Source organism: Thalassophryne amazonica, chromosome 8 (assembly GCF_902500255.1).
Source record: "Thalassophryne amazonica chromosome 8, fThaAma1.1, whole genome shotgun sequence".
NCBI lineage: Eukaryota > Metazoa > Chordata > Actinopteri > Batrachoidiformes > Batrachoididae > Thalassophryne > Thalassophryne amazonica.
This window is the reverse complement of record NC_047110.1, coordinates 7,610,759-7,635,557: the sequence shown is the minus strand read 5'-3', so window position 1 is coordinate 7,635,557 and position 24,799 is coordinate 7,610,759. Positions and strand designations below refer to the sequence as shown.

Sequence of the window (24,799 nt, the reverse complement as noted above, 5' to 3'; positions counted from 1 at the left end):
AGTGCAAAAGAGGCCCGACTCAGGCAAAGACAACGATGTGTAGCCAAAGACATAGCGGCTTTAGAACAGAATATAACCGACTGGATGGACTGCCTGGAACCAGTCAGTCGCACTCGATCTGGAAGACAGTATGGAGCCCCCACAGAAGAAGAGGAGGACGAAGACCTCATATGCCCATTGGTGGTTAGAAATGGTCATCATGTGTATACCCCATGGAGCTGGACAGACATGGTGGGGCTGGCCAACAGGCTGCCAGACATCACCCAAGGAGCTGGGAGATGGATAACTGCCTTAGAAGAAGGCACTGCAGGGGTAACCTTGTCTTTAGGTGACATAAAAGCCTTGCTAATGCATGTAATGGGAAAACATGACACTGAAGAATTAGCAGGAAAGGTTGGACTAACACAGATGATGGGCACTAATCAACATGATGAAGTCTCCTTTAATCGCTATAGAAACTCCATGTGGGAAGGACTGAGAAGAAAGTACCCTGAGGTCTTGGATCCCTCTAAATTGGATGATGGGGAGTGGACACCTGAAGAGTGCCCAAAGAAGTTCCTGCACCGATTCCAGAAGAGATGGGCGGAGGAAACAGGAAATGCATGGAACCATTCTCCAGCAACTGAAATCCTGTTTAAAATAACTGTAAAAAAGGCTCTACCAGATGAGGTTCAGAAAGCCCTAGATGGAGTCGTGGGACTATCAAAAATGAATTGGGCTTTATACTCTGAGCATATTTGTCACCATCTTGAAATCTACAAGAAAGAAAAACAAAAAGAAGAAGATGCAGCAAAATCCCTGACGAAAAAATTGGTGCAGATGCAGTTGGGAGAGCTAACCAAAGTCAAGAAAGAAAAAACAAAGACCCAGGCACCAATGATGACCCCTGTTCCTTCTGAGCCGGCAAGCCTAGGCCCTACGGCAAACACTGCTGCCACCATACAGGCACCTGTGGTAACAGCCACACAGAGCCCCCGAGGAGCAGCAGGAAGCACTCCTACAGGAGAAGTCTCAGCACCAGTGGAGCATCACTATCACTACCATAGCACTGGCACACCCAGAAATGGACCCACCTACAGTCATGGATGGAGAGGAGAGTCACGGAACTTTCAAGGTCAAAGAGGAGGGTGGCGAAGAGGATCTCGCCAACCTTCATTTGGAAGCAGATTCCAGAACTCAGCTCCCAGGAACAGTCAAGCGGGACCGCCTATGGGATCAACACCCCCAATAGGGGTGTCCATAGGACACCCCTATTGGACAATAGGGGTGGACAATTTCTCATTGTCCATAGGACAATGAGAAATTGTCCGGCCCGACCTTGGGTTGGACCCTCTGCCTATTGGCAATAGGGGGGCCTAGAGAAGACAGAGGGGGAAACGGTGGCATTGGCTATTTCGATGATACCTAAGGAAGAGCCAACCGTCACCGTTAATATACAAAACAGAGATTTCCCTTTCATGGTGGATACAGGGGCAACATACTCTTGCATAGGGAAAATGGGCGCACATCTCCCCCTCTCTGGGTCTGTAATTAAGACCATCGGCTTCTCTGGGAAGACTCAAATAATACCTTTTACACGCCCACTTCCTGTAACGATTGCAGGAAAAACAATTGAAGCACCCCTGTTATACTCACAAAATACACCTGTGAATTTGCTGGGAAGAGACATTTTATGTAAGCTACAAACCCAGATAGTGTGTACCCATCAAGGACTGCAAATACACTTTCCTGACGAAGCACTCGCCAACATTATGGTGCTTATGGACATGGAAAACAAGGTCCGAACTGTGCAACCCATGGTATACTGGCTGAAGTTACAACCAGAAAATTCAAATCTTCAACTGGAATGGGAAAAATGGAAGCCCTGGGCAGAACAACACTATGAAGCTGTATATACACCTAGTTTACCTTTACATGTCACCCTGATGTTCGATGCCAAACAAGAACAAACTGACTATGCATGCTGCTGGGATGCATTGATGAATCAACGGCTGTTTCACATAACCACCACAGAAATTTATTTAGGCCCCCAAGGGGCCGCAGCTTCTGTCAAGCTAACTTCAGCTGAACAACAATGGTATCAAGTGCCGAATGCCACGCCTCATGTGACCCTTTTAGTCTCTGAAAAGTATGAATCCCATGACCTAGGTCCAATGGTAAAGACAGCCTTAGAAGTTGAAGAATGGCAAAACATGGAAAGTCCACAAGTACATCTGTCAAAAGACCAGCAGTTTGTACGAATTAACTTAAAAGTAAATGATGAGGCTATAGCTCAAAAGTGGAGCTCAATCCTAGACCAGAGGGACAGATGGTGTTATCGGCCCAACAAGAGAAATTGTTAGAGCAAATACCACCAGTGGTGTGGTCCAAAAGCAAAACAGATGTAGGACTAGTAAAAACAGCCTTACCAGTAAAAATAAAAGTAAAACCGGGAGCAAAATTGCCTCACCAAAGGCAGTATCCATTAAAACCTCAGGCTATTGAAGGCATAAAACCAGTAATTAAGGGACTAATGGCAGCTGGAGTTTTAATAAAAACTGCAAGCCCATGCAATACTCCTATCTACCCTATCCCTAAAAACAATACCAAAGAGTATCGGCTGGTACATGATCTGCGTCCTATCAATGCAATAATAGAAATGGATGCACCTATAGTACCTGATCCGCATACTATACTATCAAGCATCCCTGCTGGAGCAAAATGGTACACAGTAATCGATCTGTGTTCAGCCTATTTCAGTGTGCCTGTGCACCCAGACTCACAACATTTGTTTGCATTCACATTTCTGGGACAACAGCTAACGTATACACGGCTACCTCAGGGACTGAACCTGTCCCCAGCCATCTTTAACAAAGTCCTGGCTGAAGATTTACAACACCTTGACATACCCAGTACATTGGTGCAATATATGGATGATCTCCTTATTGCATCAGAGACTCAAGAACAGTGTGAAAAAGATTCATTAATTGTATTGCATGCATTGGCAGATGGAGGTCATAAAGTAAGTAAGGACAAATTGCAGTTCTGCAAACAACAAGTAGAATACTTGGGAAGACAGTTGTGTGGGACCACGCGATGTATAGCCCCAAGCCAAGTGGAGGCTATAATCAAGGCTCCCAAACCCCAAACAGTGGGACAGATGCTTTCATTCCTTGGGATGGCAGGGTACAGTTGGCCGTGGATTTGTGATTATGCTATAAAAACTGCACCTTTGCGTGCCATGATTAGAGCAGTGGGGCAAACAAGCAATGCAGCTCTCCTCGTCTGGACAGATGAGGCAACGGGAGCTTTTGAGGCCCTAAAAACAGACATGCAATCTGCTCCCGCGTTAGGTAACCCAGATTATGGGAAACCTTTCCATTTGTATGTTACTGAAAAAGCTGGATATGCTTGTGCTGTACTAATGCAGGAAACAAATGAAGGAAAACAACCATTGGCCTATTATAGTACAAAGCTTGACAACATTGAAACAGGATTGCCACCATGCTATCAGGGTCTAGCAGCAGCTGCCTTTGCATTTCAAAAAGCATCATCCATAATCATGGGACATGCAGTAACGTTGTACACGTCGCATCAGTTACATGCCCTGCTAACCAGTCAACGTTTTGTCTTAACACAAGCTAGACGCACTGGATATGAAGTTGTGTTGTCCGCCCCAGAAATAACAATACAACGTTGTCACACGGTGAATCCTGCCACCAAATTGACCACACCGTTAGATGGTACTCCACATAACTGTGTGGCAGAGACAGAGAAATTTTTGAGAGCCAGAGAACATTTGTATAATCACGCCATAGATGCAGATCTAACCCTGTTCGTGGACGGCTCATGCTTTCGGGATGCTGCGGGATTGCATGCGGGTATGGGGATTGTTAAACTAAACACAGATGGCGAGACCTTTGAATTACTGGAGTCCCAAGGAATTGATCAGCCTTGTTCAGCCCAACTGGCAGAGATCAAAGCCTTAACTATGGCTTGCCAGATAGCTAAAGATCAACGTGTTAATATCTACACAGACTCAGCCTACGCTTATGGCGTATGTCATGTACATGCAAACATTTGGAAACAAAGGGGATTCCTGAGAGCAGATGGCACCCCTGTCACTCATGGAGAAGCGATTTCCCAACTGTTACAAGCTCTCCAATTACCGTCTGAGGTAGCCATCATTAAATGTGCAGGTCATCAAAAGAATAATAACATCATAGCTCAAGGTAACAACCTAGCAGATGACGCAGCTCGCAAAGGAGCACAAGGAGAAAATATGTTTCCCCTGCTAACCATCCAAGATTGTGCCCCACTGGTTTCACTTGACGCACTGATAGTGGCTCAAAGTAGGGCCAGTGGAGAAGAAAAACGAATGTGGGTTAAACGAGGCGCTATTGAGACACGCAGTCAGGGGCCAGCGGACAAGCTGTGGCGCAGTAGTCATGGACATTTTGTGTTACCCACCAATTTATTACGACATGCAATCATTTGGGCCCACGGACCCGATCATTGTTCGCGAGTCCAAATTATGAACAAACTAAAGCTGTCTGGTGGTCACCATATATGGCAGCTACAGTGGACCGTTTGTTGAATGAGTGTGAGGTATGTGCACAGTACAATGTCCGGAAATCATTCACAGCCCCTTTAGCCCACATTCCGGTCCCTGATGGGCCATTCAGACATCTTATGATGGATTTCATAGACATGGGAGCTGAAAATCGAGTTAAACGAATGCGATATGTTTTGGTAGTGATATGCAGATTCAGCCGATGGATTGAGGCAGTAGCCTCTGCAAATCAAGACCATAAAACGGTAGCCAAATTCTTGTGCCGAGACGTCTTTCCAAGATTTGGCATTCCAGATACTATCTCATCTGACAACGGTAGGGCTTTTGTAGCCAAGGTTACACAAGAAACATTCAAACAATTGGGTATCAAACAGAAGTTTGGGTGTGTTTATCACCCTCAATCAAATGGGTCGGTGGAACGGGCTAATGGCATTTTAAAGAACAAACTAGCAAAAATCATAGCAGACAGCAATGGCAAACTAACCTGGCTGGATGCGTTGCCGCAGGCTTTATTGTCAATGCGCTCACAAACTAACCGACTAACCCATTTGACACCATTTGAAGCTCTTACAGGTCGGCCGATGCCTATTCCATACCTGAGAGGACCCTACGAAGGACCATCGCTGGAGCAGCTACAAGACGAATGGCATAATTATCTGAGACAGTTAACCCAAAATACACAAAACTATCTTTTTGCAGGTCAAAGGTGCTACAGAAGACAGAGAAGCAGAGATTCCACTTGAAAATCAGAGCATCCAGCCTGGTGATCTGGTTTACGTCAAAGTGTTCAAAAAGAAGTGGGACAGGCCCCGCCGAGAAGGTCCTTTTAAAGTTATTCTTGCCTCACGTACAGCAGTCAAAGTAGACGGTAAGGACACTTGGTTTCATTTAAACCACTGCTGTAGGGTTGGTGGCCCAGCGCCCCTGCGGCCTCGGCAAGCTCGTCTTGGCAGAGCCGCCGGGCCAAGGGGGGAAGCAAGAGAAGCCAGAGACCCTACAGCAGCACCGAGGGACGGCCACGCCTCCCTGCAGCCAGAAGAAGCACCGAGGGAAGGCCACGCCTCCCTGCAGCCAGGCGAACACCGGCCAAGGCGCTCACAGAGACTGATTGAACAAAGACGACGCACAGCTTCAGAGAGTAGTGGATCCCTGCCAGATAGAGCAGTGACAGACTCAGATGCAGACTCAGAAACAACTGGAGACGCAGGCCAACAGACAGACAGAAATACAGACCGACAGATAGACAGGCCACAGGAGACATCAGACTCGGACAGCAACTTAGTAGATTTACCGACAGAAGAACCACAGGAAGTACAACCCAGACAAAGCACAGATACACCACACATCCCTAGTGACAGCTCATCTAGTGACGGCTCACTCAGTAGCACATCTAGTAGCACATCTCAACAGTCATCAGAGCAATGATTAAGGAATTATTCAAGGGATTGACAATACTACTGGTGGTCAGTATGGGAGAAAATAGACATCCAAAACATACAACGGACTGTGCCGTGGCCATGGCCGCAATAGCAGCTAAACAAGGCATTCTAAACACAGGAAAAACATATAATTTGGTATACATTAAATCAAAAGCCTACAAGAACATAGGAATACAGGGAAAGCTGGGGGATTACATATTAGGCGAAGCCATTAGCATCAAATGTGAAGAGGAGGGAACACTCAACATAGAGGTGATTTGTGATAAAGGAGGATGCAGGGAAACCAAGCAAGACGTAAACTGTTACAGTACATGAAGCCACAAAATGGGTAAAATCAAACCAAGGAAAAAGAGGACAATTAGAAGCCTAGAAACAAGCAGTCACTTAGGGAGATGGGATCCCAGTACAGACCTAGCCCGTACACAAGGGTTGAAGACCAATCTATTTTACCAATGGTTGAAATTTTCGGCTAGGCAGATCAGTGAAAAGCCTTGCATAGCCTGTCACCCGAAGGTGTGATACCTCAGGCTAAACCCCTACCTGATATCAACAACTGTTATAGGAGTCCCCAACATAACTCAGACCAAGCAGAATGCTATACACAATGTGTTATGAAAATGGCAGTAGGTGATGAAAAATATGCTGCCGACAGTAAACTTTGTCCAGTGCCTCTAAGTACAGAAGGAACCGTTCCACCTATGATTAATATAGAGAAAGGGATGATACACCCATTCTGTATAGCTAAAGGCTTAGTAGCACAATACATAAGCGATTGGCAGGTAGGGACGACCCAGCCAAAACACCACATACAGTGTATGCAAAAGCAGCAAGAATACAAACTGGCCAAAACAGCATGGAACATTACCGTCTGTCACACCCTGCCAGCAGCAGGCATACAGTGTGAACAAATAGTACCGGCCACAGGGGGGTCTGTAATTGGACTGAATCTCACCCATGCTTCATGGGTATCTACTCCAAATTTAGCTAAGGGAACGGTACCCTTAGCTGACATCTTTTGGATATGCGGACAAAGAAGGAAACTCCTGTCATCGCTGTCCCCTAATTGGAAAGGCCTTTGTGCTCCTGTGATGCTCACAGGAGCTATAACAGTAATTGAAATGCCAAATTCAATACAACCCATGCCACAGAAACTTCGTAAGAAAAGAGGCATAATGACGTTTAAAACAGCCTACAACATCACAGTAAGAAACGGGATACCAGAAGGGATACCCCGACAGTTAGAAGCCATAGACAGTAGCAGAGTTAAAGCAGATGAAGACGCGGATAAATGGGGATGGGCACTGGCTCTGTTCGGGGTTACTCCAAAAATCCGTTCTAGGTTCCAGGAGGTGCAGTGGATTAATTACTTGTGGTAATTAAGATACCTGAACTGGACATTGGCAGCAGTAGGAGCCTTAACCGAACAACTGCACGCCACCTCGCTAATGACAATGCAAAATAGATTAGCTATCGAGATGATGATGGCTGATGAACAAGGAGTTTGTATTATGATCAAAGCCACCGAATGTTGCACAGCTATTCCCATGCGTACAGGGGAAGACGGAAATTTGACAGAGCTCTTAATCACACTTGAAGAGATGCAACAGGAACTGTTAAGTAACTCCATAGGAGGGAGAAATGAAACTGACGATTCTGGATACATTGTAGGGAATGGAATGAATATTGGCCCACTATTTTCACTGTTTGGGACTCTAAGGAAAGGGTGGATATCATGGAAAGACTGGTTATACCAGATAGGTGTAGTCTTGGCACAAACAGGGGTGGCGGTCTTGCTGGTAACATGTTGTGGTATTCCCTTGATAAAATTTCTGGTCAATAAATTGATTTCATCCACAGTAGGACAGCTCCCACTGTTAGCCATCCGAGCCCTGGAAGAAAGCACAAACGAAACAGACAGAGAACCAGAATATATGGAAATGGATGAAATATCAATTATCCTCCCCGACAGCCCCCAGCTCCCTAATATTGTGGCGTACACCCCAGATAGGGAGGGACTGGGATGGACCGTGCTTGGTGATATTGTAGACGAGGAAGAAGACATGCACGCACATTTACATTCACACACATGCACCCACAAAAATGAGGGATAGGATAGACAATATCTGAAAGAATGACATGGAGCTGTAATAATGAACGTATATGTATATTACTAGGACACAGGAGTATGGCTGAGAGACCAGACTCCCCTGATCAGGGACCTATGCCTGATCTGCCTCTATCAAGTCTGATTGGACTCTCAGAACTGTTTGGAGAAGAGGATATACAGGAGGGATGGTCGAGACATGATTGGTCGCCACAGCCGCCTTCCATCCAGCAGCTAAACCAGTTGGCAACAGAAGGATCTTCATCGTTCCAGCACCTGGCGATGACGGCTTCACAGAATCTGCCTGCAGCAAGAGTCGGCCCGAGGACTCCACCATCACCTGAAGGACCGTTTGGACTCAGGAACACACCCCTTCCGCAGATGCCATGGAGACAGTCACATGTGCCAGTGGCAACGATACCCTCCAGGGGAGGCAGCCAAGGTCGGCCATATGCAGCAACTGCCCGAGTGCATCCTAGACCCAATTCACTGCTAGGACCTGTCCCCAGCTTTCCACCCCCAAGGCAGGAGAGATATTCCGATCAGCCCAGTACCTCTGGAGGAGGATCAGCAGGGGTGGACCTTAGTCGAACTCACCGACCAGGACAGAGGGGAGCTTTGTACAGGCTGCTAAATGCCCAGAGTGTCCCAACCACTTGCCTGAGCGACATCAACAATACTCCCCCCACACACGAAATGCCTTCCCCCTTGTACTTCCTGTCCCCTGGACTGCACAACCTTAATCTGGTCATGGTCACCCCACTGGACATGGCAATTTTGGTTCGAGAGCTTCGTCTTCCACAAGAGTCTGTTCCAAAACCTTGGAGCAGCTCCTGCCCCTCACAAATCACATTCCCCATGAGCTATTTGAGGAAATCATGCCACAACTGAGTCAGACAGCTGCATACCTGTTAAGGATACACCGTGACAATGCCAACATCTCTTGTGCTCAGGAGGGCCTCCATACTCAACTGTGTGGTCTTCAGTCTAGTATGGACATGCTAGCCAGCATGATGGAGCATATGGAAAGGGAACAGCTAGGGCTGGCCACCACCACCCTGAATGTGGGCAAGAATTCTCTGGGGGCCCTGTACAACCTGGCCAAGCAGCACAAGGAGCTGGAAAGATCCATCAGAGAAGTGCACGACTGTCTGAAAGCCAGAATTCCTGATCCTTCCCCCACTACCCCTGAAAGGCCAACGTCCCCATATTCCCCAACTTCTCCCAAAACTTCAGATGCTGAGTAAATGCTGAGGAGCGCGGACTGACGTAATGGCACTGAACACAGACTATGATCTTGGTTCTTGAGTTTGAATTGCGGACTGGTTTCAGAAATCTGAGTGTAAATAAAAACAAAGAAGGATATATGTTAGTAACGAAGGTTGGGTAAATGTCTGTCCTTACCATCATCTGCGTAACACAGATAAAGCTAAATGCGTACACATAGATATCACATTGCAAAGTTATAAAAAGGGACCCTTACACGGCGTGTTTGTAGATTTAGTAGTAAAGATGCACCATAGGGACCCCTTTTTCTTAAATTATAGCATGCCTCAAGAGACATGCATCGCCTAAATTTGGCGTCTGGCCAAAAAGGGCATTAGAAAACAAGCTGAAAAAGAAGAAAAACAAAGTGGAAAATGTTGAGAAATGGCCTATAATGAAAACCATTATATGATTGACTAAGGCAAATGACTTAAGGACGGACATGAAGGGAAACCATTTATTGTGTTTATCATTTAACTAGACATAGCTGCGCTAACCTTAGAATAGTTTCTTGATTGGTTGACTAAACAGTGGTAACGTAGGGGTTATTTGATGCATTTAAGTAATAAATGTGTGACTCTTTAACAAATAATATGTAGAACCAAGTATAATGGGTTGGAGCCTCTGGTTGAGTGAGACAGTAGATGCCAGAAGATGATTGGTTGCACTGATGTCAATGTAAAGCCTTTACTTTGCCATGATTAAGAGGTTGCTGTAACTTGTTTTATGTGGCCATTTTAAGTGCCTTGAATTACACCAAACTCAATGTTTTGAATTGTCACCTTGCGTTGATATAATCCAGCTAATTGATCACCTTGTGCCTTAGTATGTAGGTTCACCTGCACTTCAATATATTTACCGTGTGAAGTATCACTGATATTCATATCCGCACCAGAGTTATCAGTAATTCGAGTGATGTGTTTTTCTTTTTTATTGCAATGCACAAATGAAGATGTCTTGTCAGTAAACAACCCAAGAGTATAGTTGATGTAATGGGACTCTTTCGAGTCCCAGAGGAGGGACTGTAGAAGAATTTTTAGGTCCATATTTGAACTGTGATGAACTATCAAGTGTCCTGATCTGAACTGTATGTCCTCTGGTTGAACTAGCAGGTGTTCAACCCAAAAAAAAAGGGCTCTATTAGTCATTCAGTCTGTCAGGGGCTTTCCAAGGCCTTTTAGGTGCTTTCCCGCAGGCCACGTGCAGGGGCCTCAGGCCAGCTGCACCTGTGGCTGAGGCCACGTGCGGGGGGGGGGGGGGGGGGGCCTCAGGCCAGCTGCACCTGTGGCTGAAGGTCTTTTAAAAAAATCAGTTGTAAATCCTTCACGTTTTAATGGGAGCGTTTGTCACATTGAAATAATGGCCTAACACCTGCTTAGGGTTCACTAGAGGACGCTTCCAATAGAAAACCATGTCTTGGGAATGAAATAAATAAAAAAGTCGAAGGAGGAGCGATGCCCGTGGGTCTCCAATAAATAGATGAGCGCGGTTGTCATATTCAGTCTCTCTAGAGGACTCAGTTTGTCTAAGCTCTGTGTCAAAGGCTTAAATAAACTTAAAAACTCTGTGCATTTTATCTTGCTTAAGGCTGAATTATTCTAAAGTGTTGTGTCCTTTTCTAGCATATCACTTGCAATTAGTTTGTGTTATCTAAAAGACGACATCCTGAGAAGACTAAAGACGAGCCACGACATAATCCAGGAAATCTTGTGCTGTAAAAGGAGAGCGAACTACAGGTGGTTGTCCATGAATACGTGTTGCCACCGTGTCGAACAAGAACTTTGAGTTATGCTTGTTTTTGTTGATCAAATCAGAGTAGTAAGTCCGCTTTGTCGCCAATAATGCATGCTTATAATAGATAGTATCACGCCACGCAAGGTGAAATACTTCTAATTTTGAATGACGCCATTTCCGATCTAGACGTCTTGCTTTATGCTTGAGGTCACGCAGATAATCATTGAACCAAGGTGACTGTGATTTTGGGGAGCGTGGTTTTAACACAGGTGGTGCAATCATGTTGAGTGTAGTTTTGAGCACTGAGTTTAAAACTATCCACAAGTCTGTCTACTGACTGGGTATTCATCAAATGTGAAGCTAAGACATCAGGCAGTCTAGCTTCGAGTTCAGTCTTAGTTGAGGAGTTGATGCATCGCTGTAATGATATATAAGGTTGTTGTTCTACTAAACACGGCAGCGAAACTGTAAACTTAATGAGTGATCAGACACCACTGATGTAAGAGGCATGATGTCAATATTCGTGACAGCAATACCTTGTGCGAGAACCAGATCCATGGTATTTCCACTAATGTGCATCCCGAATGCATTGCCGAAATCCTAATGCATCCACAATTTCCATAAATGATTTGCACGGGGATCAGAACTTATTTATACGAATGTTAAAGTCACCAATGATCAGAATGTTATCTACACTAGTTGACAAGTTAGAGATGAACGCACCAAATTCATCTAAGAATTCAGAATATGGACCAGGAGGCCTATATACAGTTTCAGGGTTGGTTTCGCTGTGACATGGTGGCAGCAGCAAGGCTTGATTTTGCTCTGGCAGACATGAGTAAGGTGTAGACATTACAAACACCGTGACCCTTTGTTTGTTTGTTTGTTTGTGTGTTTGTACTGACTTTGGCTTTTGTTTTTTCTCTGATGCTCATCCTTCCAGGACTCCATCAACAACAACTCTTTGGGGAAGAAGGACGGCTGGAAGGACTCACGCTCCTCCTCTCCTCACATCACAGGTACGGCTCAAAAAAACAATCAGACTTCTTCTACTCTCACGTGTTGTCCGTGGGGATCCACGTCCGTGGGGATTGGATCATGTTTATGAAATAGATACCTGACATTTTTCAAGGGTGGTAATAAATTAAGCAATGAGGTTGAATGGTGTGTGAATCCAGAATGTTTTTAGAAGCTTAGACCTCAACAATTTTTAGAAGAGGAGTGCAACCCTTTTATTTCCTGTTAATTATGTAATTTGTAATGTTATTTTACTGTCATAATGTGTTTATGAATTGTTTAAGTTATCATATACACAGTTTTATTATCATTATTATTATATAATATTTTATTATTGCTTCTATTTTTAGCAACACTGCGGCTTAGTGGTTAGCACTGTTGCCTCACAGTGAGAAGGTAATGGCTTCGATTCCCACCTATGGCCTTTCTGTGTGGAGTTTGTGGAGTGTTCTCCCCGTGTTTGTGGGGGTTCCCTCTGGTTGCTCCGGCTTCCTCCCACATCCAAAGACATGCAGGTTAGGTGGATTGGAAACTTTAATTTGCCTGTAGGTGTGCATGTAGGTGTGAATGTGTTTGTTTGTCTATATGGGTCCCTGCGACAGACTGGTGTCCTGTCCTGGGTGTACCCTGCCTCGCACTCTATGACTGCTGGGATAGGCTCCAGCCCCCCGCAACCCTTCATTGGACTAAGCGGTTGAAGATGAGTGTGAGTGCATTGCTTCTATTTTGTCATTCGATTTTTAAATGGACCACAATGGAAATAAGTGTTTTCACTTTCTTGTGTCATCCATGTATTTTTGACGTATTTACAAGTACAATTATATGCACTTACACTCATCCTTTTAAAACATTAAAGTGTAGGTGACACCAAAAAAAGTGCACAAATAATCACTAAAATTATGAAATGTTGATATTTTAAAAAAATCCTGACCAATAAAAGTCCATGATAAGTGCGCAGGTTAAGGATAAACTACAGCTGTCTGAAGCCTGCGCTTTATTTCAGCCTTCAGCCTCATATTGTTGCTGCATCATCACCAGAACGGGGGACCTCCTTGCACACATGGCGGAGGTTGAGCTGTTTTCAGATGATTTTATTTATAGTGTGTTCATATACACTCAACAAAAATATAAATGCAACACTTTTGGTTTTGCTCCCATTTTGTATGAGATGAACTCAAAGATCTAAAACTTTTTCCACATACACAATATCACCATTTCCCTCAAATATTGTTCACAAACCAGTCTAAATCTGTGATAGTGAGCACTTCTCCTTTGCTGAGATAATCCATCCCACCTCACAGGTGTGTCATATCAAGATGCTGATTAGACACCTGATTAGTGCACAGGTGTGCCTTAGACTGCCCACAATAAAAGGCCACTCTGAAAGGTGCAGTTTTATCACACAGCACAATGCCACAGATGTCGCAAGATTTGAGGGAGCGTGTAATTGGCATGCTGACAGCAGGAATGTCAACCAGAGCTGTTGCTCGTGTATTAATGTTCATTTCTCTACCATAAGCCCTCTCCAAAGGCGTTTCAGAGAATTTGGCCAGTACATCCAACCAGCCTCACAACCGCAGACCACGTGTAACCACACCAGCCCAGGACCTCCACATCCAGCATGTTCACCTCCAAGATCGTCTGAGCCAGCCACTCGGACAGCTGCTGAAACAATCGGTTTGCATAACCAAAGAATTTCTGCACAAACTGTCAGAAACCATCTCAGGGAAGCTCATCTGCATGCTCGTCATCCTCATCGGGGTCTCGACCTGACTCCCGTTTGTCGTCGTAACCGACTTGAGTGGGCAAATGCTCACATTCGCTGCCGTTTGGCACGTTGGAGAGGTGTTCTCTTCACGGATGAATCCCGGTTCACACTGTCCAGGGCAGATGGCAGACAGCGTGTGTGGCATCATGTGGTGTAGCGGTTTTCTGATGTCAATGTTGTGGATCGAGTGGCCCATGGTGGCGGTGGGGTTATGGTATGGGCAGGCATCTGTTATGGGCGAAGAACACAGGTGCATTTCTCTGTGCAATTCACAGAGATACCCTGACGAGATCCTGAGGCCCATTGTTGTGCCATACATCCAAGAACATCACCTCATGTTGCAGCAGAATAATGCATGACCCCATGTTGCAAGGATCTGTACACAATTCTTGGAAGCTGAAAATGTCCCAGTTCTTGCATGGCCGGCATACTCACCGGACATGTCACCCATTGAGCATATTTGGGATGCTGTGGACCGGCGTATACGACAGTGTGTACCAGTTCCTGCCAATATCCAGCAACTTCGCACAGCCATTGAAGAGGAGTGGACCAACATTCCACAGGCCACAATTGACAACCTGACAACCTGAACTCTATGCGAAGGAGATGTGTTGCACTGCATGAGGCAAATGATGGTCACACCAGATACTGACTGGTATCCCCCCCCCAATAAAACAAAACTGCACCTTTCAGAGTGGCCTTTTATTGTGGGCAGTCTAAGGCACACCTGTGCACTAATCATGGTGTCTAATCAGCATCTTGATATGGCACACCTGTGAGGTGGGATGGATTATCTCAGCTAAGGAGAAATGCTCACTATCACAGATTTAGACTGGTTTGTGAACAATATTTGAGGGAAATGGTGATATTGTGTATGTGGAAAAAGTTTTAGATCTCTGAGTTCATCTCATACAAAATGGGAGCAAAACCAAAAGTGTTGCATTTATATTTTTGTTGAGTGTATATATATATATATATATATATATATATATATATATATATATATATATATATAAAATCGTCTTCCAGACTGGATATATATATATCTATATATATCCAGTCTGGAAGACGATTTTTTTTTTCTGGTTTCTTTTTTTTTTTTAAGTCCAGTCTGACGCAGGATATTTAATGTTCAAACCAATAAACTTTATTGTTTTTCTGCAAATATTTGTTCATTTTGAAATGGATGCCTGCATCACATTTCAAAAAAGCTGGGACAGTGGTATGTTTACCACTGTGTTACATCACCTTTCCTTCTAACAATGTTGGTTCTCGGCCTTGCCGCTTGTGTGTAGAAAGTTCTCCAGATTCTCTGAATCTTCTGATTATATTATGGACTGTAGATGATGGAATCCCTTAATTCCTTGCAATTGAATGTTGAGGAACATTGTTCTTAAACTGTTGGACTATTTTTTGTTCACAAAGTGGTGATCCCTGCCCCATCTTTGCTTGTGAACAGCTGAGCCTTTTGGGGATGCTCCTTTTATACCTAATCATGACACTCACAATTAGTGTCCTCAGTTCCCAAACGCTTATTGAGTGTTGTTAGAAGGAAAGGTGATGTATTCAAATGAATATATGTTGAAGAGGATTTGTAAATCATTCTATTCTGTTGTATTTGCATTTCACACAACGTCCCAACTTCATTGGAATTGGGGTTGTAAATGTTTTTTTGTTTTGTGTTTTTTTGACGGCTCTTTTGTTGTAATCAATTAATTTAAAAAATAGTTTTACTATCTGTGAAATTACAAAAAAGTGACGAAGAAGTGTGGACTTTTTTATTTGTTTTTTATTTGTTTTTTCTTAGAAACAATTTCAAATCGGAAAAATGACATGAGGGACTGAAAACATCAGCTATTTTTAAAATGAATATTGTTTTCCTTCTTGAATTATTAAATAATAAAACCATTCACATAAGAAGTAAATATATAGTCTTCATACCTGTGCATTTCAGTGAGATCATCTTTAAACTTATCCACCTTTACAAACAACATCTGAAAAAATAATTTAATTCCTTCTGTTCTGGTTGAAGAAAACTCCATTTGACACACGGGACTTTGGTGCCAGGTTCCAGGCTGATCGATCCAGTCTGTGTTGTTAACAGAGCGGCTTTGCGCTGCAGGAAAAAGACTCGCAGTGCCTCATCTGCTCATAACGTCTCAGTCTGCATGCGACAACAGTATCCCATGATCCAGAAAACAATAAATAATGCTCATCATATAAATGTTCCACCTGCCATTCTGCCGGCGAAAAGTAACCATTCTGACACCGAAAACATGGTGCAGCTCCGACCAGAACCACAGGGCCGTCAGTAGCCTGTAAAAATCCATAAATTAATGGGACAATTAAGATAATGTTCCGAAGCTGATGCCACTTCCTCCTTCTTTCTTCTCCGATGTCGACACGCAGGGAAGTTCCTGTTTTTAGCGGCGCGCAGTTCAAAATTCGAACATTTATCTCTTCAAGAACTGCACATCAGGAAAGGATAAATTTCAAACTGCTGTTTAATTTTAGTCTTAAATATTAATGAAAACATGGCATTATGTGTCACCTACACTTTAAATCTCGGCTTGCATCTCAGATGTACCTTCTGGCAAACTGGAGCTGAACAAGCTGAGGTCTTCTTTTTAATAAACCCTCCTCTGTACCACTTTATCATGAAGCTGTATAAATGGAGATACAAAATGCAAAACTTGCACTGTGCACAATTTCTTCAATCACAGCCACAGAAGTCTGTATCTTCTTCTGGGTTGTCTGGGTGTCTTGGTGGCTTTCCTCACTCTTCTCCTTCTTGCACAGTCACTCAGTTTTTGAGAACTGTCTATTCCACACAGATTGACCATACTGTTTGTATTTCTTCACAACTGATGTAAATAAAGTCCAAGACATATTCAGTGACTTGGAAATGTTCATGTATCATCCCCTGATTTGTCTGAAGAAAACTGGCAATTAAACTGATTATTTACAGGTATTATACCAAAGGGGCTGATTACAGCCCATCATCTTGGATTTTATATTTTTAATTAATTTATATCAAGTTGTAGAGATTTACTTTCACTTTGAGTCTAAGGAAGATAATTTTAGAAGTTTTTATATTGAGGAGCCTGATTTACTTTTTGTATTTGAAATGCCATTAACAAATTTTAAATGCATGAAATGCCAAGGGGTATGAATACTTTTGCAAGCCACTGTCCATCCTTTTCTGAAGCCCCTTTGTAATCCATAGTTTATCAGCCATTTTGTTTATAATCAACATTTGACACAAATGGGCAATGTTTATCATATATTGTGGAACTAATAGAAACAAATGATTCATATGATTTATCTATATCCTTGATGTAAATGTCATACCAGTTTTGATGCTGTTGTGTGGGCCGCTGAAGAGGAGGTACTGCTGGCCCACCACCACAAGATGGCGCCTGCTTGAAGTGCGGGCTTCAAGCACGAGAGGGCGTCGGAGCGACCAGGAGTGACAGCTGTCACTCATCATTCCGTAACCAGCTGTCACTCATCTACTACTCATCACCACCACCATAAAGGCCGGACTGCAACTCTCCACCTCCCCGCTGAGAAATCAACTACCAATCAGGTAATTTTCTCTGCTGACTTAAACTTGAGTATTAGTCTGATCTCTTTTTGCAGCCGTTTTCCTGTGGTGAATACAGACTGTGGGATTACTGAGTGTGCGACCTCACACTCATCTGGACGGTCTCTGTTTCTCTGTTTCTGCCAGCAGTACACACGGGTTCTGACTGCTGAAGACAGCGGCCACCTGGGGCACAGGGCTTGGCGGCTCCGGTGTTCTTCAGCTCCGTTGGCCGGTGGAAGCTGTGTGGATCCGGCTTTCTTCTCTCGCCAGACGTCTTCTAATCGTCGAGCCTGCCCACACGTCACCTGTGTATGATTGACAGTCACTGTAGTGTTATTGTCTGTACATCGTTGTGTGATTCACAACATTAAATTGTTACTTTTTGGCTTATCCATTGTCCCGTTCATTAACCGCCCCCTGTTGTGGGTCCGTGTCACGACACTTTCACAACAGATGCATTAAATACATTGATATTCTTAACAGTTACATCTGTTATTTTCCTTGTGAAATTAGTGGCTACGCTATAATCGTTTTTAATCAAACAATAATTCAAAAGTAGCAAAAACTGGAAGATGATCACTGATGTCGTTAATAAGTAATTCACCCGTTAAATTCCCTACAGTAACATTTGTTAATATATTATCAATAAGTGTTGATGAATTCTTAGCTATCCTAGTTAGATATGTAATCACTGGATATAAAGCCATACAAAACACAGAGTTTATAAATTCCGTTATTTGTAATGAGGATTCCGTTATTTGCCTATGAGGATTTTAAAAAATCTATATTGAAGTCACCACAAACAAATAGAAGCTTATTATTTTTTATTGTATTGTACATTTCTGCCAGCTTATCCTCAAACACATTTATGTTAGATCCAAGAGCTCTATAAACACAGCTTATAATTATGTTTTCTTTTCACATTTAATTTAAACTGTAATACATTCCATAACATTTTCCACAGAAAATGACATTTTTTGAATAATTTCACTTAGGTAACTTGATCTGACATAAAGTACCATGCCACCTCCCCTTTTAGTCATCCTGTTTCTTGCAAAAAAGTCATATCCGTCAAGCTGGACAGCATCCACTTGTTCCTCCTTTAGGGCCCCTTCACACATAGTGCGAAAAAGGGCAAAACAAATGATCAAACCATGAAATATCGCACCAGTGGGCAGGCATGCAGGATGCCAGTGCACAGTTTGTGCATGCAGGAACATACTGACAGCAGCTGCACGATGTGGTTACACATTGTGCAGCCTGCTGTGAAGAAAAAATAAATAAAAAATAACAAATACATGCTGCAATGGTTTTGTGCACACGGGAACACAGCAGCTTTTCACAGCAGCTGCATAATGTGGTTATTAAAAAAAATAAAAATTACATGCCACCCACGAGCCTCGAACCCACACCTTCCAAAAGCTCTGATTTGCCAGTCAGAAACTTTACCACTGGGCTACAATCACAGTCCTGTGAAAGTTGCAGGAACCTGCCTGATATGAGGAAGGAAATGGACATACTTAAAATGAAATAAACTACATACCATATAAAAACTGCATTTATCATGATCCATCTGTTCCTCTGTAGATGACCCATGGTCACAGACATACAATCACAAAGGGTCCGTTAAATAACCCTGGTTAAATATATAGAAAAAAACGCCACGATTCGAACCCACACGCTCTGATTACCAGATGGAAACTTTACCACTGCACTACAATCACTGTCTTGTAACAGGAGTGTGAAATGGGTAAAATCAACAAGCAGATAAAAAAAGTATGGTACAGTGTATTATATTCCATGTTATGAAATTTATATTCAGTATAATCAAAAACTTTCAAATTGAGCTCCTGTGCAGAGGTAGATTGAAAAATGTCAGTTGCCATCATATGATAAATAAATCCGCAAATGAATAAATACAACAGTAACACTTATAATTTCATCGAAGTATGTGTCAGACACAGCTGTTATATGAATGTTGTTGAAACAATGAAACAAACAAAAAAACATGAATACACAACACAAAGCCTGCACAATCCGCCATTTCATTCTCATTCAAACCGTTCTGACTCAAGCTCCTGATGCATAGACCTCTGGCATTTTCAGGTGCATCCTTTTGTTTGATAAAAACATGACAGGTTGTGACCCAAACAGAATGGATCTTACCCTGTGTTATGATTCACAGCTCTCAAGGAAAGATATAACCCCAGAAATGCAGGTCACCCAGACTCAAAGGTTAGTTCCAAAAATATGCAAAAGTTTAAGGTCCAAACGTGAATCAAAAATACTAATACAGGTGGAATAACAAGGTGCAATTACAAACCCGACCAAGGGAGTGGGGGGAAATAAAGTTCCAACAAAATACAAGAAATTAATCTCCAAGTATGAAACCAACATTAGGAGAGGCTAGTGCAGGATCAAGAACAAAAATACACTTTCAACCCTTCACAGGGGATGGGGAAAACAGCTAAGGACAAAAAAGTACAAAGTCCAACAAAATCAGAACAGAAATATCACAACCGTGGGAAAATGTACTGAAAACAACGCAGGGAAAACCATACACAGTGTAATGAGCCGGCACGGAAGTACAAACAACGGAGGTTTAAATAGACAGCCAAGACAAACGGGATCAAGTGATACAGATTGAGATAATGATGCGTATTAACCAAAAGACAACACTAGAGGGCAGCAACCACAAACAGAAAACAAAAACCCCAGCAAGACCAAGACAGAACACCTGAGACTGAAATGCATAATAAATCAAATTAAATCAATTTTATTTATATAGCGCCAAATCACAACAAACAGTTGCCCCAAGGCGCTTTATATTGTAAGGCAAAAGCCATACAATAATTACAGAAAAACCCCAATGGTCAAAACGACCCCCTGTGAGCAAGGACTTGGCGACAGTGGGAAGGAAAGACTCCCTTTTAACAGGAAGAAACCTCCAGCAGAACCAGGCTCAGGGAGGGGCAGTCTTCTGCTGGGACTGGTTGGGGCTGAGGGGAGAGAATCAGGAAAAAGACATGCTGTGGAAGAGAGCAGAGATCAGTCACTAATGATTAAATGCAGAGTGGTGCATACAGAGCAAAAAGAGAAAGAAACACTCTAACTAACACGGACTAGACTAACACTGACTAGTCCCTGTCAGTACTCTAGCTGCAGCATTTTGAATTAACTGAAGGCTTTTCAGGGAACTTTTAGGACAACCTGATAATAATGAATTACAATAGTCCAGCCTAGAGGAAATAAATGCATGAATTAGTTTTTCAGCACCACTCTGAGACAAGACCTTTCTAATTTAGAGATATTGCGCAAATGCAAAAAAAGCAGTCCTACATATTTGCTTAATATGCACATTGAAGGACATATCCTGATCAAAAATGACTCCAAGATTTCTCACAGTATTACTAGAGGTCAGGGTAATGCCATCCAGAGTAAGGATCTGGTTAGACACCATGTTTATAAGATTTGTGGGGCCAAGTACAATAACTTCAGTTTTATCTGAATTTAAAAGCAGGAAATTAGAGGTCATCCATGTCTTTATGTCTGTAAGACATTCCTGCAGTTTAACTAAATGGTGTGTGTCCTCTGGCTTCATGGATAGATAAAGCTGGGTATCATCTGAGTAACAATGAAAATTTAAGCAATGCTTTCTAATAATACTGCCTAAGGGAAGCATGTATAAAGTGAATAAAATTGGTCCTAGCACAGAACCTTGTGGAACTCCATAATTAACCTTAGTCTGTGAAGAAGACTCCCCATTTACATGAACAAATTGTAATCTATTAGATAAATATGATTCAAACCACCGCAGCGCAGTGCCTTTAATACCTATGGCATGCTCTAATCTCTGTAATAAAATTTTATGGTCAACAGTATCAAAAGCAGCACTGAGGTCTAACAGGACAAGCACAGAGATGAGTCCACTGTCTGAGGCCATAAGAAGATCATTTGTAACCTTCACTAATGCTGTTTCTGTACTATGATGAATTCTAAAAACTGACGGAAACTCCAAATAGACCATTCCTCTGCAGATGATCAATTAGCTGTTTTACAACTACTCTTTCAAGAATTTTTGAGAGAAAAGGAAGGTTGGAGATTGGCCTATAATTAGCTAAGATAGCTGGGTCAAGTGATGGCTTTTTAAGTAATGGTTTAATTACTGCCACCTTAAAAGCCTGTGGTACATAGCCAACTAATAAAGATAGATTGATCATATTTAAGATCGAAGCATTAAATAATGGTAGGGCTTCCTTGAGCAGCCTGGTAGGAATGGGGTCTAATAGACATGTTGATGGTTTGGATGAAGTAACTAATGAAAATAACTCAGACAGAACAATCTGAGAGAAAGAGTCTAACCAAATACCGGCATCACTGAAAGCAGCCAAAGATAACGATACGTCTTTGGGATGATTATGAGTATTTTTTTCTCTAATAGTTAAAATTTTATTAGCAAAGAAAGTCATGAAGTCATTACTAGTTAAAGTTAAAGGAATACTCGGCTCAATAGAGCTCTGACTCTTTGTCAGCCTGGCTACAGTGCTGAAAAGAAACCTGGGGTTGTTCTTATTTTCTTCAATTAGTGATGAGTAGTAAGATGTCCTAGCTTTACGGAGGGCTTTTTTATAGAGCAACAGACTCTTTTTCCAGGCTAAGTGAAGATCTTCTAAATTAGTGAGACGCCATTTCCTCTCCAACTTATGGGTTATCTGCTTTAAGCTGCGGGTTTGTGAGATATACCACAGAGTCAGGCACTTCTGATTTAAGGCTCTCTTTTTCAGAGGAGCTACAGCATCCAAAGTTGTGCTCAATGAGGATGTAAAATTAGTGACGAGATAATCTATCTCACTCAAAGAGTTTAGGTAGCTACTCTGCACAGTGTTGGTATATGGCATTGGAGAACATAACAAGGAAGGAATCATATCCTTAAAGTTTCTGTGTTGGCTCTCAGTTGTCCAGGTGGTTTCCATAGTAGAGAAGCTTGAATCTTTGACTGGACTGGAATGCTTGATGCGAGGACGTTTCGCTTCAAATCGCAGAAGCTTCCTCAGCTAAAATTCTTGCTCTGGTAGTCTGACTTCTGTCTTGACTCTTGTAGAGAAGAACGTCCTCGCGTCAAGCAACCCAGTCCAGTTGGAGATTCAAGCTTCTCTACCATATCCTTAAACCTAGTTACAGCGCTTTCCGAAAGACTTCTACTGTAATGAAACTTATGCCCCACTGCTGGGTAGTCCATTAAAGTAAATATAAATGTTATTAAGAAATGATCAGACAGAAGGGGGTTTTCAGGGAATACTGTTAAGTCTTCAATTTCCATACCATAAGTCAGAACAAGATCTAAAGTATGGTTAAAGTGGTGGGTGGACTCATTTACATTTTGAGTGAAGCCAGTTGAGTCTAATTATAGATTAAATGCAGTGTTGAGGCTGTCATTCTCAGCATCTATGTGGATGTTAAAATCACCTACTATAATTATCTTATCTGAGCTAAGCACTAAGTCAGACAAAAGGTCTGACAATTCACAGAGAAACTCACAGTAACGACCAGGTGGACGATAGATAACAACAAATAAAACTGGTTTTTGGGACTTCCAATTTGGTTGGACAAGACTAAGAGTCAAGCTTTCAAATGAATTAAAGCTCTGTCTGGGTCTTTGATTAATTAATAAGCTGGAGTGGAAGATTGCTGCTAATCCTCCGCCTCGGCCCATGCTACGAGCATTCTGACAGTTAGTGTGACTCGGGGGTGTTGACTTATTTAAACTAATATATTCATCCTGCTGTAACCAGGTTTCTGTAAGGCAGAATAAATCAATATGTTGATCAATTATTATATCATTTACTAACAGGGACTTAGAAGAGAGAGACCTAATGTTTAATAAACCACATTTAACTGTTTTAGTCTGTGGCGCAGTTGAAGGTGCTATATTATTTTTTCTTTTTGAATTTTTATGCTTAAATAGATTTTTACTGGTAGTTGGTGGTCTGGGACCAGGCACCGTCTCTACGAGTATGGGGTATTGGGGGGATGGCAGGGGGAGAGAAGCTGCAGAGAGGTGTGTAAGACTACAACTCTGCTTCCTGGTCCCAACCCTGGATAGTCACAGTTTGGAGGGTTTAATAAAATTGGACAGATTTCTAGAAATGAGAGCTGCTCCATCCAAAGTGGGATGGATGCCGTCTCTCCTAACAAGACCAGGTTTTCCCTAGAAGCTTTGCCAATTATCTATGAAGCCCACCTCATTTTTTAAAAACAACCCACTAAAAATGAGTAAAGAAACACTCACCATAAATAACCTGACCAGTAGCCACAATAAAATAAAACAATCACAAAAGCAAATACGTGACTGATTCAAAATTCCACGCTCACATTAACACAAAACATGACTGAACGACAGAGACAGAGGTGAAACACGGAAGGAAAGCAACAACCACAGACAGACGTAATGCAGACAAATAAGACAAGAGGAGGCAAAACGTGTCTGACACAAAATGTTTGCAAGAGGGGAAGATGATCAGTGCAAACACACACACCCAACCTGCAACCCCGCAACTGACAGCCCGAGGAGGTGTGTCCACCAGACAGTCAGAGTGTACAGAAGGACACGCCCCCAAGACAGCGGAGATCAGAGACACACACTCAAAAACACAAAGGGGATTCACAGGATGCAGAGGAACAAAACACCAAACTCCCATAAAAACCCCATAAACAGACAATATCCAACAGTACCCCCCCCCCCCCCCCCCCCCCCCCCCCCACAAAGAGCTGGCTCTGACAGCTCAAAAAAACCACCCCACCACGCGGGACAAAAAAAGGAACACCAAACACAGAGAGACCAACAAAAACCCCAAACCCAGAAAAACAAACACTGGGAGGGAGGCTGGGGATGGAAGACAGGAGGTAATACCATGGAACCAAGGAGAACTGTGCCAGAAAACATGATTATACAAAACATTCTGACTGAAAGGCAAAAATTTCAAACTACCCCCAAAGGCAGGGCCAGGTAGCTGGCCAAGTACCGGGCTGAAGGACCCGGTGGAGAAAGGAGGACAGCCAAATGGCTGGCAGGAGTCCCAAGGAGAAATGAATGGCTGGTTCAAGGGCTGACAGGAGGCTGCTGGTGAGACAGGAGGCCGACTCCTCAGTCGGCAGGAGTTGGTCACTGAGAATGGAGAGTGGTAAGCAGGTTGGCTGAAAGCAGAAGTGGGACCAAGCAGTTCCCCAGCATTCTCCACCATGATTGCTGCAGGGATGTCCAGCCCCGCCCCACTAAATTTGTTGGGAGCTGGGACGTCCAGCCCCGGTCCACCGATGTCGTTGGGTGTGG

General features: G+C 43.0%; 1 protein-coding gene across 1 annotated transcript in view; it reads left to right on the top strand.

Moving 5' to 3' along the window:
- Positions 1-24,799, top strand: part of LOC117515378 (C-Jun-amino-terminal kinase-interacting protein 1-like) — a 135,612-nt gene that overhangs the window by 44,277 nt on the left and 66,536 nt on the right. The window contains exon 2 of the mRNA XM_034175908.1: positions 12,039-12,114. Within this exon, the coding sequence (XP_034031799.1) occupies positions 12,039-12,114 (76 nt within the window). The remainder of the gene's footprint in view (positions 1-12,038; positions 12,115-24,799) is intronic.